We start from the raw sequence: 18,379 nt of genomic DNA, 5'->3' as shown, positions 1-18,379 counted from the left end.
ACAATTCCAAATCTTTCCGTCTTTATATTGTATACAGTGATGGCAATTACTGCCATGACTACTGTGTAGTAGCTCAGTGGTGCAAATAGACTCATTATAACCTAATGAAAGTGATAGAAGAACCCTGATGTGGCGAGTATATACACAAAGTCACCAATCTGGATGTAAATACTATGTGAAAGCATTTGCTGGCTAAACTAATCGGAAATCGAATCAGCCATTAATGAGCCTGGACATGAGATGAGAGACTAAATACAGACAAAACATCCCACTGAGGTTGCTTGTCTGCAGAATTGTTCAAACTGCAATGCAGCCACACACACACAAACACACACACACACACAAACACACTGGCACTGGGACTCTGCTTGAGGCACCTGGGAATACAACAAACCTTAACGTCAAGGAAACAAATCATTGCCTGCAGGCTAAAACCAAGGCAGCTCAATGTGGCAGAGACAGACTCTTGCTGGTGTGAGTCTTAAAATTCACTTTGTGGTATTGGACGCATGCTGCTTGGTTCCTACCCAACATGAAATCAAATGCACTGAAGTTTCTATGAATAGCTGGTGGAGGACAACACACCAACCCTGCTATATCTAAAGTTAAAGCAGATATATATTTACAATGAGTCACTGGATTCGTCCACAGCAGCACACTGGTGCTCTGGTGCATGTTGTAAACTTTCTTATCATGACAGGCACATGTGGAAAAAGCCCTTCACCGCCTCCCTGCTCTGTGTGATTCATGCATGTCGGTTCCTCCGGCAGCTTTTCACGAGCAGTCAGGTCTGAATCGGCCGAACCTCGCTCCATCCTCGGGCCTGACACACCGGCAACAACAGCAGGCGGATTTGAGGAGATGAAAATGAAGAATGAGAGCTGACACTACAGCGCTAGGCGGCCATGTTCACACCGGCTCATCACACGAAAACAACACACACACACCCACACGCACACGCACACACACGCACACGCACACACACAGTTGACAGTGATGCCTGGTCAGTGCAGTATCATTAGTTACCTTGCAAACAAAAAAACGCTCCCTGCGAAGCTCCCACGCAAAGGAAAAATAGCTCCCACACACAGAGAGAATAGATATATAAATGAAATGATTAGATCCAACGAGAGACGAGTCGTGTTGCCGCCAGAGAAGCGTCAAAAAACCCCTCTTCTCCCCGCCGGCCTAGAGGAGGAGGCACATCAGCATCCATGTCAGTGACCGATAAGTTGGGTCGCCGCGGATCCCCGGTGTCCTCGAAGCGCTTCGGAGCTGCCGGAGGTCCGCGCCATTCACGATAGGAGGTAATTCCGAAAGGCTGCCTCCTCACATCCCTCCTTCCGAAAGCAGGGAGCTTCTCACGGGTCTAGTCCCGGTCGACCACCTCCGCCCCCGACCACCTCTCCTCCTCCTCCGCCTCCTCCTGTTTCTCGCTACCGGCACGGGAGCGTGGAGGGAGAGGGTGTGTGTGTGTGCGGGTGCGTGGAGGGGGGGACTGTACCAACGGTCAGCAACCGCGGAGGGGGGAGGAGAGGACGACGACCGGGAGACACCACAGGTAACAGCTCCGCGGTTCCTCCTCGCCGTGTTTCTCTCCGCTGTCACCGGAGTTGCCGCGAAGACACGGGAATAATGGAGGCGAGATGTGGGGGCGGGGAGAGGAGCGGGGCCGCTCTGCAGCAGCTCCCAGCCATGAGAGACTGCAGCTCTCTCTCTCTCTACCTCTCTCTCTCTCTCCCTCTCTCTCTCTGTGTGTGTGTGTGTGTGTGCGCGCCCACCAACCCAAACAGTCCGCAGACACACACTGATTAAAGTGTGCCGTTAAATAACAGTGATCGTGGATCACAGTCTTCATATGAAGTCACCACCAGTGAGCGATGCCTGGGAGGAAGGTTTCTCCTTGAGAGACGCTTTCCACGCAGGACTTTGACAATAACAATGAAAAAAGATAAATATATATATATATATATATATATAAACATATTCAAATATGTTGCGCCAACATGACATAAATTGGAAGAAACTGTGAATTAAGTTCGTACAACTTGAAGTGAAGTCATAGCAACACAATTGCATACTTCAATTTTTACAAAAACCTGATTCATTTGTGTGTTACCTAATAAAGTATTTGTTACAAGGGGCGTTCACAGCTGCCGTGTTTGGTCTGGACTGGCTGATCTTTCAGTCAAAATAACAGGTGTGGAGGGGGCCTTGGACCAAGGTCTGGCCTATTGGACCAACATTTATTCCGACCAAAGAGATGGTCTCGTTCTGACCATGATTCGGTGAGATTTGTTTTGGGATGGCTTGGACTTCGGGACGATTTGCGGCTGGTAGAGACAGCAAAGAAGAGAAGAAGGAGCGGAAGAGGCTCACAGGATTGCTAGCAGGTCATTTGTTTTGCTGGTAGTAATACCATAATAATATTACAGTGGTAACAAAATTTACCAAGTAAATCAGAACAGAAAGACTACTTTTTTTCCAATGCACTTTAGTCAAAATGTTAACCAATGCAGCAGACGAGAACACAACACGCTGACGTCAGACGGATGACTGTCCTCAGACCAATCAATGTCCTTTAGGTAGGATGGATGACAGGAAGTATGTATATAAGAGCACATAAGAGCTCCCTACATTGCAATGTGAAACCAAAACTAACCAGATCTGATGTAAACAATGTAACAAAGAAATGAATCTTCAAGCTGTGAAAATGCCCTAAGTTTTCTTTCATGATATATACCAGGCCTACATCGTATGCATGTTCTTTTCCCCATAAGTCCTAAATGTTTGAATGATAATTTGCAACAACAAGTAGGAGTTTCAGTTGGGATTTGTCACTTCCTGTCTGCACTTTCAAACCCAAACCTCCCCGCTCTCATGTTTGATTTGCTGGCGTGACTTCTGGCTCTCTCTCCGCTGCAGCCGTTGGACTGACTCTCACTCGCTCTCGCTTTTTTTTTTTTTTATATGACCTAAATTGGGCACTTGTACTCACCTTGTACAGCTGGAGCAGCAGCCGTTGAAACCACAAGTTGTTAACATAACAAAATCAGTCTGGTTTTTGGCACCATAAATAGATACTAATGTGTGCTGTGAAGGCAGGGATAGAACCAAACCTACTGTCAATAAAGCTCTTGAATGACTCTGCAACTGTAGACCAGCCTGTAACTGAATTACAACACGAGTAATTCCCCATGTTATGAAAACACAGAGGCCACATGTAGCCCAGCACATATACGCTATCCATATATATCCCTTTAGCTGAACTGGCAGCATCAGGGATAATTGGTCATTTGTTTTCAATCTTAACTGGTCAGCGTCTGTGTCTGAATCAAATGCAGTTGCACCATATTTGAAATACCACTGGCAAGGCTTTATCTAGAATTTTCCGAATCCCTAACAAAGACTCTCTTCCCAGACATTAAGCAACACAAAGATGCAATTCAATTTCATGTGCTTGGCTTCAACAGTTGTGCTGCTACCATCGCTTGTGCTGCAAGCCCAACAATTCAGCTTAGTTGGCTGAATGTAGAAGGTCACATGAGAAACGAGGAGGTGTATCCTTTCCTGTCCTGCTGGATTTTTCTGTTTCTGGATATTTTTGGCCTGCTCCAGACACCGGAAACTGGCCTGTCCAACTTAAACATCTCCAGATGACTCTTTCTTTGGCTTTATTGCGTACACTGGTCCCTCTCTCTCCGGTCAAATACATATCTCTCTTTATTGGTTGCTTCCTCGGTTAGCTGTCACAAGGGCCCTGTTGTTTGACCAGAGCACAGGGGGCTGAGAAGGGGACAATGCCGGCAGTGGAGGAATGGGGTAAAACAAAAAAATGACAGGAGCTTAAAAAAAAGAAAGGAGAAGAAGAATATGTAGAAGGACGGACCTGAACACTTGAGCTACAAGAGTTTATGAATTATTTATCCTGTTTGGAAAGGATGTGACTACTGCCAGAGAAGTTGAATGAGCTGGGGGGGTAAGATTCACAAAATAAGACAGAAAGGAAAAGGAAGGCAGACAGGAAACAAGGCAGGTAGTGTGCGACGGTACAGCTGCTGGTCTGCTGTGTCCCCTACACATCGGTCACCTTTACAGGACCTTTGCCAAGAGGAACAAGCTGAGAAACACTTGTAGGTGTGACATATCTGGGCCCTGACAGAGCAGTGCTATGGAGCCGGTGGGCTTCTATTCTGGGCTGAGGTGTGGTTGTAATGAGGTGCTGATCTGGTGTATTTTTATGGAGGAGGGCTCCAAAGGGGAACAGATCCGAATGGGTGAGGTGGGTTTAACCGGCGGTGGGTATTAAGAGTCAGGTTTTAGGGTCGAGCGGGGGGGAACAGGGTTGATGGTCTGTGGTGGAAAAGGTAACCTATATTGGTGGAATGTGATATAAACAGCGCTGAACGGTTAATTGAATCAAGATGGGGAATCTCTTTAACCCTGACTGCGGGACGCTGCGGTAGGCAGTTGAGATTGACACACACACACACACACACACACACACACACTCTCCACGGTCTCTGTCTCTGCCTGCGTCTCTCCCGTACTTGTGGAGACTAAACAAACACACTCTCTTAAACACGTCACTTTGAGCGCAAGCGTGGTCTGACACCAGCGGTCCCTACGATGATTTATGATGCTGAGATCATTATAGCTGAATAAGCTTTATGACTCCTCGTCAGTTTTGATGCAAAGGTATCTGCAGATGGTGCTGATTAAACTACAACATAAGATTCAACAAATCATACGATGGGTCTCAACAGTTTCAGCTCAGTGGGTTATTAAGAATCCAACGGAAAAATAATAACCGCCACATCCCGACCTATTCTCCATTTAGCAAGTAGCAGCGGAGTGGGACGGTGAGATGGAGCAGGGAGGGTCATGGAAAAGCAGCCTGGAATGTCTGGAGAAACGACTGTGAGAGATCTGTTTTGTTTGTTCAATATATATAAGTGTGTATGTGTGTGTGGGAGTGTGTGTGTGTGTTTTTCTGTGTGTCTGTGAGCTCCACCCTCCCTGCCCGTGAGTGACTTTGGGACTGAAATGTGGTTCCAGTTAGGGCGTTTTTTTCTTTTTTTCTTAAATCAGAAACACACTGGCACTTCAAACAAACTGTAGATATTTCTGTAGCCAGCTCGGCTTTGTTCTCATTTTACTACAAAGCTCTGCTCCCAGACTCGACCAAAAACCTTTCTCTTTGTTTTTTTCCCAGGACATGGTTACCTAAATTTGTAGCTATTGCATCAACTTTGACTAAGACTGACAGATGGAGATGCTTGTGAATTTTATAGACTTTTATTGTGAAAGTAGCTATGAGCCGTTTCTTTCAGCGCTATGAATACATCAGAAATCATGCTACATAGTTTATGCGTGATCCTAACTTTAGCTGTGTTGAAGCGACACATCCCATCTTTGCCTTCATATTCATGATATATCCACTTCATAGCCATGTGCACCCAGAGGGGCTTCAATCCACAATGAATCAGAATAAGACGTTACATAAAAAATGACTTTGCTGTGAAAGGTTTCAGAATAGCACAGAAAGGCAGTGAGCTAGTATTTCATATAACTACAGTAAATTTGAATCTGCCTTGTTGTCATAACTCAACATCACCTTGTTCTTGAGAAATTCCTGATCGTCTAAAATTCCCCTTCTCATTCCTTTCAGATTCCTCCACAGTTGAAATATCTGATCTAAAATGAATGAAATGCTTTTGTAAATATGCAGCATAAATATGTCATTGATTTAACACTGAGTGTTTATCTTCTGGTGTAAACTGAGTCTCTTTTTGTATCCATAGCTGCTTTCAAACATTCACTCAAGTGCAGACATTTTCCAGAGGGATGCGAGTGTTGGATAGTCCAAGTTGTTTTGGAACTTTTCCTGACAGCCCCCTGGTGAAATGTCCAGAAAATGTCAGCGTGAGCCCATGAAAGAAAACATAGGGGAAATATCAGAGAAAATTGACAGTGAGCGACTGTGTGCTGTTGATGGCATTTCTAACACGTGACAAATGTGGATATAGGCATATACTGTACATAGACAGACCATGATGGCAACTTTGAAAGACAATGAGAATGGACAGCTTTAAGGGAAGACTGCAAAATTGTCAAACAAGTTGTATGGTCATAAAATGAGCCTGAGGTCAAAGCGGAATTTGATAGGTCATATCCACGCCCCCTCGCACCTGACTGCACCGGACCATTTCCTTTGGTTGTGAAAGTGTCTGACCCAGACGATCACCTGCTATGTCCCTCATATGTGAGAGGCAAACTGTGAATGTCTGGACCCAGTTTCCCGGAGCTCATGTCTCGAAACAGCTCATGCAAAACTCTGCTAATGGAGCCTGCTCCTCTCTGTTCACTCACTCGTTTCATGTCAACATCCTCGTTCTTCCCTCATTTGTTTCCTTTCTCTCCCTATTTGAATCCACAACTCACTCAATCTCTTTTCCTGCTTTTGCTGTGTATTCTGTTGCTTTCACTGTGTTGCAGAAAATAACTGGGTCACAGAGTTGTACACGTGTGCACAGGCACTCTTATGGAGCCTGAAGTTATATTTAATACAGAAAGCTCTAAAAGGGGACCAAAGAAAACGTCAACAGCTTGATGATATCCAAGAAGCAAATAAAAGCACAGTGCGACGATACTGCGCCACAGTGTGCCAGTTTGAGAGCAGGTCACCACTGGCCACTGTGTTCAGTCTGCATTCAGGTCATCCGTCTTTAATGCCACCATAACTTCGGATGTGTTGGCACTTATTTAATTAGTGATCAGCTCTATTGAAAGTAGTCGAAACGGATTACTCTATTTTGCTTATTTCCCACAGGAGGGAGAAGAAGCAACTCTTTCTTTCCCCCGGTCAGAGTTGCCCTTTCCTGACAAGGATTGGACCTTCCTTGAATTCCCGACCTAAAGGAAGCACTTAGTTGATGAAGCCATAATGAGCACGACCGTGTGTGTCGTCTGTTGGTGTATAGCTTGGTGGGTGTGCCTCTGAAAGTGTGGCCATACATCTGCTTTGTGTTCGGGTTGAAATAGATCTGAGGTGAGTCAGTATCTAAAGTAGCTTCTGAGGAAGGACAGAGGACAAAGTGATGGGGGGAGGCGGGTATAGGGTCAGCCAGCGCATATACACACTAACAAGAAGAGCAGGGAGGTCTGGGGCCAAATAGGTGTGAGGGATGTCACGTCTTCGGGACTGTTATCTTGTTGATATGCGGTCTAGGCGATCATGGGGGCTGATCCGCAAGGATCTCGGCTGTCAATGTGTGTCTGTGCATGCAAGTGTGAGTCATTCAGAGGGGAAGGATCTTTTACCCCCACACCTCCTCTCTTCATCTATAATTCACATAGTGAGAAATCACTGTAGACCCCAGTGACCCTGTGTTCACCGATACTGCTGGCAAAGCATGAAGAAGACAGTGTGACGTAGGTGTGGGTGTTTGGTTCCACAGTGCTTATAGTATTCTATATATAAATGTATTGTGTGTGTGTGTGTGTGTGTGTGTGTGTGGTGTGTGTTATCTTTGTAGTCCGTCTGTAAACCCACTGAACCTTGTTGATGGAGGAATCTTCATCTATGACCTCTATCTCTTGTTTCTTGTGACTTCCTGACTTTTCAGTTTGACACAAGCAAAAAAGCGACTTACTGATCCTGACCCCACGTATAACCAATGCTTGCCTAACCCAAACCCTGACCTTAACCACTGACCCAAAAAGCTGCTTCAAATGGGAACACAGCTGTTCTCCACAATTGGCAAAGCTGTACCCAATCGACTAGTTTCTGTTCTGATATTTGTCCCCAAACGTAGCCTTTATGACACAAACACATACACACACACACACACACAATTACAAACCCCCCCACACACACAGAGACACACAGGTTTCGGCTTAAACCCAAGGACAATGTGCACTGCAGAGCGGTTGAACTCCAGTGGCCTCTATCCTCTGTCCTGTGACTGGATGGAATACCAAACACTCTAATCATTTAGCATGCTGAATATTAAACAGTCCTGTCTGCAAACTCCTGTGTGCAGTGCCTCGATGTGTGTGCGTGTGTGTGTGGTATTACCCATGTTGTGGGGACCTAAATCTGTTTGAACAGTTACATTATGGAGACTTATGGGGTAAAAGGCAAGTTCTCATAAGATAAATCATACAAATTGGGTTGAAAATGTGTTTTAATGTCATTGTAAGGTTCAGTTTCGGTGAAGATTAGACTAAGGTCGTGAGCTATATGGTTAAGGTTTGAGTCAGTCCCAAAGAAATTAATGTAAGTCAACATTAAGTCCTCAGAAGTCACAAGATAAGGCTGTTCATGTGTGTGTGTGGATGTGTCACAGTCCTGATGTATTCTACTGGCCTAATAAACATTTACCCTGAGACCAGAACAGCAGGGGAGAGGAGAAAAGGGGGTTTGGGTAAAAAAAAAGAAGCCCAAATCCTCTTTGCTCTTGGCTAATTTTGCCCTTGTGTGTTTGTGTTTGTGTGCGTGTGTCCTTCAGGGGCTCGAGAGATCTACAGGCTAATTAGGGAGACTTTCACAGAACAACATCATTGAAGGTACCTGCTTTCCAGGAGCTCCGCAGGCTTCTATCCACATAATAAATATCTGGTTTTAAAAGCACTCAGAGTGGCATGGACAGAACCTGCATACATGCACACACACACCCACACACACACCCACACCCACACACATAAATGTTTGACCAGCCCAACTCCCCCACGCTCTCCAGGCTAAGATGCAAACAAAAGTTGTCATGACAACTTTCTGGGAGATCTAGCCGTCTCCGTGGTTCACTCTTTGGCAGAAACGTAGGGCACTTAGAGGAGGAGGCACTGTAAGACAATGCTCAGACACAGTAACATGCACAGTACGGCCCTGGGGTATAAACATAAAATAAAAAGGCACGAATAGAAGGTTCTCCCTCACAAAGAGAATTTGATCCAGCTGACGACAGTATCGTGATCCTCTGATTCGGCACAGACAAGGGAACCCGTAGCTCCGCAAAGTCAACATTGCGGTTTTACAAAGGGACATCCCCATACCGCCACCACATCATCGCCCTGTCCTACCACTCCTGGTCTCCCTCAGGCTAAACTGGCTCAGATGGCATACGGGGTGGTTTATGTGCGAGATCAGCACAGAGACAGGTGTGAAAAAAAGCAATAAACAACAGTGACGATAGCAGGGGAAATTAATTCACGTGGGAAGAGAAGAACAGAAAGTGGGAATAAACCAAAAACAAGGCAGGTAAACAAATAGAGGCAACTTGATAAAGAAAACCGAAGTAATTGAGAGGGGTGAGGAGAAAGTAGGAATATGTTGCAGCCTCAGATATTTCCTCCCTCCAGGATCTAGTCTGGGGTATCGTCTAATGACAAATGGAGAAGCGCAGGGTCTGTCTGTTTCTCCGAAAGGCGCTCTGTCCTGCAGCGTGTCTGGTCTGCCTCCAATGTGCTCTGCAGTCCAGGATTTATCCCTCCATAGCTTTGGCTCAATGTGACCGTGCTCCATTACTACACACTTGATTCCTCTGAGCCAGGGTAATGAAAAATGACCCAGCTAATCTGCAGGGAGAGCCCTTTGGCAAGTATGTGTGCTCTGTGTGGGTTTGTGTGTGCGAGTGTAATTCCTCTTGTCCAAAGGGAATCCTGTCATTGTAAAGGTATTGAATGTCTTCCATTTGGCCTCTTCCCCTCGGGGAGGAGAGCCAGAATATGAAAGAGTGAGGTGGAAAGCTTTTGCTCAGTAAATAAGGAAAACCTGATCAATCATGTAGCAAAGTTACAGATGAGAAGTGGGTTCATTTTTTTAGCTTAAGAGGTAGACATATTACTCAAATACCTGCTCTTACAGGTAAGCTTGAAATCCACGGGAAAAATATGAAACCAACGAAAACCAAAACAGAAATCGAGTCCAAAGAGTTGCAGGGCTCATGTGAGTGTGCATATATTACTAGAGTCCAATATATATATATACATAATTTAGTCTACAGGTGTTCATGCTTGAGAGAGACACATGAGAGAGTGCTGAAAAAACGTATCGTAAAAATTAATGAGCCAAAATGGAGTCCTCAAGCTTGCTTTCACATTAATCTCTAAATGACGACTGATTTGAGTTATGACTGACTGAGTTTCCCCAAAGGAACATTTGGAAATCAAGTGGAGGAGCTTGTTCAGACACGTGAACATCATATTTGTCTGAGCTCATTCAGCATTAGTGTGACTTATACATTCAACTCTTTATGTATTTGTCTCTATCTAAGTTTTTTTATCTTTTCAATACAATGCGTTCAGAAATGCACTGAACTCCAGATAATCTTCAGAATTCTTTTGTGGCTGTATGCAAGAATGCAAATGTCGGAGTTGCCTGTCCTCTAGTGAAAACTACGGAGAATATGTTGGCACAGTTGTCAGAAAATTCATGTCTGAATACGACTGTAGAGAAACATACTCCGGTCTGATGCTTGTAAAAAGAAAAATTCGGACTATTTTCGTTAAGCCCTCATGGTTAACACACTTTAAACCTCTTTAAACCTCTGTTCGGTAAACACATGTGGACACACTGTTATGGGATCTAATATCCATACTAACAGAGGATCTGAGAGTCCCTGAGAGGGATTTCCTCAGATATTCACTAGATTCTCTCAGTAATCCCCAGGGATTACCATTCTATACTGAGGCCCTAACCTCTGAACCTAAAGCATTATAAACCCTTATATCCTTGTCACTAATGCCACAGTTTAACTCAATAGAAGAGGACCACCTCCAAAAAGCCTCATATCAACTCTGCTCTGGACTCTCATTTTTGGCTGTGGCCACATCAGCTCAGACACATGTCGAGGATTTAGAGGGATACCAGCCAGATTTATCAAGCAGGCTGCTTGAACTTGGCCCAGTGTAGCTCCGGCCAGTTATTGCAACTCAAATGTTTTATCCTGTTTGACAACCGAATCGTCTCCAACATGGCAACTGATATCTGGGAAAGGGTTCATATTCGGCAATCCTTTTTGGATTAAATAAAAAACACAGTCGATAGTCATTACATCATTGATATCCGAGAATGCCTGACAAATACAATAATGCACTATGGATTGTAATTCACTCCTTCTATCTTGATCTGTCTGTCTGTGGAACACATATCTCTAGAATCGTCCATCTTATCGGCGTCACACTCGGCATGTGTAATATTAAGGACCCGAGGAAGGGCAATGTCAAATTTGGTGCGATTTGTTGATCACGACGACAGCACATTCACGACAATGGGCACATTATAATAACAGCAACGACAACTGATATTCCAGTAGTGCACAATAAGTCAAGCTTCAACCGCCGAACTTTGAATTAGGTGAACAGCTCTTTGTGCAGCTTCAGGATCCTGCACACTGAGTCCAGCAGCAGGTCCTTACTTCGCTGCGGCTCAATTACTGCAGGTCACTTTTTACAGTTTCAGAATGAAAGCTGCAACCAGCATCACCACAGGCCAAAGCAAACTACCCATTTGAAATAAGCAGGTTTAAAACTGGCACTGCACTAATGCTTTATCAGTAATCAGAGTTTAGCCCATTTGCTGGACTGTATGGTGACCATGTGAGGAAGAGCAAGCGTGGAGAAACTCTTGTAAATAATAAAGTGATCGATCATTTTATCAAGCAGCGTGCGATATTCATACTACCAGAGAGATTAGATTCTGGCATGTCAAAGAAGCTTGGGGTGCACACCTACTAAATGACACGGCACATGAAGAAGAGTAATTTGAAATGTTTAACATGTAGCAAGACTGCAAACCTCCACCAGACACTTCGATCAACGAAACAGCAATGACTGAAAAAAAGTTTGATCATGATTTACGATTTTCTGGAGTGGTGAGGAAATTGTTTCCACATGGCTGAGCTGCTGATGAATCTCTGCAGCAATCTGTTTTTTCTTAATTCCAGACACCAATGAGCCTCTTCCTCGCTCTCTTTAACACACACACATGTTCACTGACGAACCATGGTTTTGATAAGCCTGGGAATGGACCAGTGGAAATGTTTTCCAGACAAACCATGCAAATAAGACTGTTTCCCAAGGGAGACACTGTAAACGGCTTCAACCACCGACGAGTGTTTGTGTGTGTGTGTGAGTGTGTGCGCGCCTATGTAGGGATATCAAACACAAACATGCCTCCAGCGAGTTGCAAACAAATAATAATAAAAAAAAAACAGCAAGGCACTGGAAAAATGCGAGACAATGTCTGTTCTGGCCCTCTAACCCCTCCCTTACCCAAATCTCTCTGTGTCGGGTTCTGGGAAAAGATTTTTCTCACATTCAGATCCATGCCTTTGGCAGTGAGAGCAAAGATGGCTGCCAGACGAGGCTAATGATCCAAAAAAAATGTCAGTAGGAAGTCACAAGTTCATCTTCAACCTCAACAATCACTGGACTGTAAGACAATTTGTTTGTGCTGGATATGTGCCTGTCTGCCATGAGTGTATCTATTGACATCTGTTTCAGTGCAACTTAAGAACAAATGGATGATAAATTGAACATGAGTGTCGGGGAGACTGAGGCTGAATTGAGTGCAGTCATACCCAGAATAAGGGGGGGTGGGGGGGGGGGGGCTGCAGGAAATCGCAGCGGGTCTTCTTCCAAGAAATCCACTTGCTTGAAAACACCCCAGTTTGACTGAGCGCCCAAACTTTATCAGTCCATGAACAGGAGACGTAAGTGAACCGGCTCCCAGACAGAGGGAGGATTGTGTATCTCGGCTATTTTAGGTCTCCGCTGCAGTGTCTCTGCTTCGTATCATAAAGGAGGAGCTGGGACTCGTCAGTGAGCGAGCAATATGATCAGTGACAGGACGACTCTCACAGGAAACAGGACCAGATGACTTCAGTGGGAGTAAACTGGCCTGTTTCTCAATGCTGAATATCTTGCAGTGGAGCCTCAAACTAACAGCAGTAAACCCTGTCATGAATATGTAAGATACTGTAGATTTAAAATATGTATAAAACTTTTCAGCGGGATCCCGTTGCTAGGAAACCAGCTTGGATCTCAGTTTATGGAGACAAGGAGAACCTTCCTGTCTGCTCCTGTTATAGCCGTGGAAATGAGCCGGCTCTGTGATAGGATGTTTATCTTGTCAAGTCTGAAATGTTTTACAGGGATGTTGAGCTTGCTGAGGATGAGTTTTTGCATAACAACGTGTCACTTCACATTTCTTGAGAACAAAGTGATGGCGTGTGTAGCAACTCCTGTGAGTCGCAGGGAAGGAATGATTACAGGTAAATTCTAAATTCCTGCAGCTCAGCGGGAGGTCCAGCCACCTGTGTTTGTATAGTCCCCTCCTCCCCTCCCAACACACACAGGACATCCTGCTTTTGGGATGGGGTGTTGTGTTAATAAGGGGGATTGGGTGATGTGAGAAAGATGAGAAGCAGTAAGATACACTGTACACATCTGAAATCCATGGGAATGGAAGGCGACACGAGAAGTGACAAAGAATTACCCAGAGACACCATCTAAAGCTGTGCCGCTGAGCACTGCCCTCACACGCCCGACTGTGCTAACCCTACTTACAGGGTCACGCCACCGGAGGAAAATGTGTGACTGGATCCGTTGAGTCAATATCGCTCAGCCTGATGAAAGTGTGAACACGCTGCTGCGTTCTCTCACGAGAGAAATAAGAGCACGTATGGGTGAGCAAACAACATCTCACAAATGTTGCAGTCTGCTAATGTCACGCCGCAGATCGGTCGCACGAGACGGCGGATCCACGCAACATGCAAAGCACATTGGGTATAAAGTCGTCACTTCAACGTGCAGACAGGCGACAGATTAAAGGGAACAAATGGAAGATGAGTAGAGAAACCGGAGGATCTCAACCTGATCGCACAAGAGTTTCTGGACACGTGTTCAGCTGCGCATGTGGAAATACAGCAGGGAAATGTCCTTTTCAATTTCGTAACAGAATAGAAGACGCCAAGAACTTGGAATGACTCGAGAGCTTTTCACGATACGGGCTGATGCCGGTGTCAATGTGCTGTAAACAAAATCCTGTGGTGTTCTGCAGCTGAATACATACGTTACGTCATGCCTCCTGACTGCTCTGCCCCTTTTCCTGGTATAAACGCATCATACCCAGACAATCTCCTGCTGCCTTCTTTCATATGTGAAACATTTAATGTGTCACGCGTGAAACCAGCTGCTGAATCATACGCTGTGGCCCTCACAAGAGAATGTCTTTTTGACCAACGTGAGACTGGGCCCTCCACCACCATCATTAAAACACAGAATGGGGGAAGATATTTTGGAAGAATGTTTTTCATCCCTCCAGTAGTTGAGGCATGTTAGCGCGGTTCCTTTACGTTGTCACCCGTTTGTAATGAGTCACTGTCCGGAAAAAATGTCTGGGCCTGTCTCCTGATTGAGGACTGCTGCTGATGGATCCCTTCCCTAGTGAGAGCTGAAAGGAGAGTGGAGAGAGACTTAAATAAGAAATGAAGAAGTAATTTAGGTTGCAAAAAAGGGCAAAAAGTATAAAGTCAGGTTCAGATCAGAGCACTGGAGTGGAAATGTATTTTCACTTCAGGCAGAGACTTGAAGGTGGAAAGGTAGTAGGGAAAGTGGAAACAAGTTGATGATACGTAACAACGCGGTTAAGAGCTTCTGTCTTTTGTCGCGCTCTCTCTCCATTTGTGTAAGGATGGGTATCTCATTAACAGTAATGAAGGAAGCCGGGCAGGGAGTCAGCGCAGTGAGCCAGGGATATCCCCATCCTGCAGCCTGACACACTGACCCCTCCTTCCCTGCCTTTTCAACTCCCTCCACTATTAACTGATCCACCTTGGAGCGTACCATTGCATCGGGCTAGGGGGAGATATTGTTTGCAGCTCATCTAAGCCGTCCTCCGTAGGATGTTTGGGAAAGATCTGCGTTCGATAAGTGTTTTAGCGCAGCCTCTATAGTGTGTCCCTGCACCAGGAGGGGGTATTGAGCACGGGTTTGTCTCAGGGAGGTCTGGTGTATTATTTCAGCTTCCTCTCATTGTGTTACCTCCCCTCAGGATGCTTACTTAGGAGCCAGATGAAAACACATTTGAAGACAAAAGTTAGAATAACAAATTCCAGCTTATTCCCCTCATGAGATTCAAAAGGGAATTCAACGGAAAAAGGCAGGATGAGTGTGGGTTTGTGTTGATGTGTATTCTGCATGTGTGTGTTTATGTTACTCCACTGATCATTTTGGGGATGTGAAGTGGTCTTTGTCATCTGTGAGACTGTTGGGTTTGTCCTGGTGGTGCCAGCTGCACACAGGGCAGGTGAGATGCCGGGGGAATACTAATGGCTCCGTGAAAGCCCAGAGTACTGATCCCGACACGGTGACGTGAATACTGATCAACCATTTTGCTGAATCACACCTCGACAAACACGAAGCACAAAGGACCCATCGGTTTAAATAGAGCAATTAAATTAGTGACGAGGGGAACTACAGTGACAGGTCAGTGCATAAAAAGTGTTTCTTTGGTTTCCCGTGTGAAAGCGTAGTCCATCCACGTTTACACCGACACTCTTACCAGCTTAGTTACCAGTTCCTTAATAGTGACCATAGCAACACAACTTCCTATTAGTCCTGAACACAACAACAACACCCAACAGAGGAGCAGTTTACCCAGGGACAGCAATATAACACAACGCAGCTTTTTTCCGTGCAAAAGATTTAGTTGATGGCACAACACTGCAAGCAAGGGAGCACTGTGTTACAATACAGTGTCAGCTGGGTGTTTTCACCAGCTGGGGCTCTGCCATGACATCTAACCCAGTTCTGTCCTCCACTGTTTAATGACACAAATCAGTCATGTTTAACCCTGCCCCTGTCTCTGGACCTCTTCTATCGCCTGAAGGACACATCTGACCTGCAGCTCTTCATCTGTTCTCCTCCTCTCTTTCTCAGTCCGTCACAAACCTGGACACAAGTGTGGAACCATCCATTTAAAGATAGATTACTGTCCTGGATGCCCATCACCACAGGTGGGACAGCTGGGAGTCAGACAACAGTTGGTTGCAGTTATCCCCATGTACCTTAACAGATATTATTTAGTTTTAAATCCCTTCTATTATGTGCCAGTTTGAAAGTATGTTTATGTCTATCTAGTTTATGTTTTTCCCGTGTGTAGGTGAGGTTCAGCCTACCTGGTACAGTGGCCTTGGCACACACCTGTTTGTGTGAAATAGGTGCAGGGGTCCAGGAAGCTTCCTGGCATGCACACGCAAGCGTTGCAAGGCCGTGGAGGTGAGAGTCCACAGCAGACCCTGCCGAGTAAAGATCGCCTCGTCTAGACTCAACAACACAGCCCCCATTACGGCACCGAGCTCTCAGTTGTGAGTGACGTGCCTCCAAAAGGTATGTAGAGCAGCACGGGTTGATCAGTGGGACATCACATTAGCAAACCACTATTTGCCCAGGTGAGTCACTACAGGTAAAATCCACAGAGGCCCAGCAGGGAATGAGAAGATATGATTCGCCTTTATGGTCCTCTTGATACCACTTAGCGCCAACAGACAATATTTAGGTCATCTCTGGAGGTGAGCCACAGTGAGAGGATAACCCTGTGGTTTTCTCCTCTCCTTCCCCTGTCCCTGTCTGTCCTCTCAGTCTCCCTGGGACTCAGCAGACTGATGCCTCCTGAAGGTCAAACCCTGCTCGTCCTCCTGCCCCAGTCCCACACAGCTAATGGTCCCTGCTGACCGTTCCTCTCTCCTCTCTCTTTCCTTCTCACTGAAGCAATGCACCCTCTGTTCATTGGTCTCAGCGCTACAAACACAAACATTCCCACTAAGGAAATGCAGCCGGTCTCTCAGTCTCCCTGACTGGTAGTTGTTTTTAAAGCGATATGCACTCTAATACTTCAGCTCTCACACACGCGCACACACACACACGTGCACACACACGCGCACACACAACTTCACTTTTCCAAGAGAAAGAGGGACGCTGCAAACATTCTCAGACACCTTGTCTTAGTGTGTGTTTGTTCATTTTAAGAGGAAACACACATGTGCATTCATGCATACACGGACTAAAATAGTCACTGAGCTGAAACATGCTGACATTTTGTCCCTAAAGACTCGAGCATGTAACCCTGTTCTAACAGCGCTGGGATTTGAGCCAGAATGCTTTTAAAAAAGGAAATTAACATTTTTCCCCTGAGCCTGTTTTCCCAGGCTGGACTATCCTGACCTGACCTATTGAATTCTTCCCCCAAATTAAGGAATATCAAACCCATCTGCAACTCCAACCAACCAAAGCGCACACTAAACACTGAAAGAATGTAAATATAAATGATTACATCAAACCTAATTCTTTATTAAAACCTTATCCTTACTGAGTACACACACACACCCATTTGCAACAATGGCCACATGGAGGCAATACATCCTCCGTATACAAGCTGTGCCCAGCCCACAGTGCTCATGTGTATGTGCCAGTCAGTTATCAACTCTGGTAGCTAACAGTCCTCCTGAAACAATACAGCTTTAATGATCAATTCTCATGTGTTATGTTTGATATAAATGTTAAATCTTGCCTAAAATTAAACACACACATACTTGTTCTACCTTTGGCTGACTGCCCACGTTTTTCTGGGTCACTCATACATCAGTCTTAACATTTGAAAAAAAAAAAAAATGTAAATGCCAATGGGAGTTTTTTTTTCCCGTAGCCGCTCTGATTCATTTATTCCACTTTCCTTCCATTTTCTCCAGAAAGCCTTGATCAATAATAAATTCAATATCTTGGTACTGTACAGTAATTCTCTGCCCTGCAACCAAACCCAATCTGGCAGTGTGGATTAAATGGCCTATCGCAGCCCCCTCTGATACATGGAGGGGTTTATCGATGCACAGGGTCAATCCTGTACTGCTGAGATTGTGTGTGTGTGTATACGTTTGTGTGTCTGACATATCACATTTGTTTGTTACTGAGAGTCAGCACAAACATGTGTGAATTACTGCCATATCATAATAAACTGCAATACACAGAAAAGTCAAATAAAGACTAAATAAATGCTCATTATCGGCACTTAGGCTGAGTATCTTCTATGTTTCTATTTCTCTATCTCTGACTTCACTATACATTTTCCTTGGCTGATGTCTAATTGAAAACACAGAATGGTTCATTGCACAAAAATCCTAATCCCCAATGATACATTAAAGTCCCATCTTTTTAATTTCACCAACCACATGCTCCACAATCGCTCCCTCCGCAGTGTGAGTCCCAGTTTCCCACCCCTCTCTCTCAGGGCCTTGTGTTGCGCTCTAACTGAATCCTTGAGAAACCCATGAGGAATGTGTGGTATTTCTATATAGTGAGAATTTTCCTTAATGAATCA

The 18,379-nt window shown here is 45.1% G+C and overlaps 1 protein-coding gene across 1 annotated transcript in view; it reads right to left on the bottom strand.

The window, feature by feature from the left end:
• The window catches only part of frmd4a (FERM domain containing 4A), a 53,908-nt gene extending 37,158 nt beyond the window's left edge, over window positions 1-16,750 (bottom strand). The window contains exon 1 of the mRNA XM_062390045.1: window positions 16,185-16,750. Coding sequence (XP_062246029.1) covers window positions 16,185-16,352 — 168 coding nt within the window. The 5' untranslated portion in view covers window positions 16,353-16,750. The remainder of the gene's footprint in view (window positions 1-16,184) is intronic.
• Between the last annotated feature and the right edge of the window lie 1,629 nt (window positions 16,751-18,379).

This window comes from Platichthys flesus, chromosome 6, assembly GCF_949316205.1.
Source record: "Platichthys flesus chromosome 6, fPlaFle2.1, whole genome shotgun sequence".
Lineage (NCBI taxonomy): Eukaryota > Metazoa > Chordata > Actinopteri > Pleuronectiformes > Pleuronectidae > Platichthys > Platichthys flesus.
The sequence above is the reverse complement of the archived record's forward strand: the minus strand, read 5'-3'. Positions and strand labels throughout refer to the sequence as shown.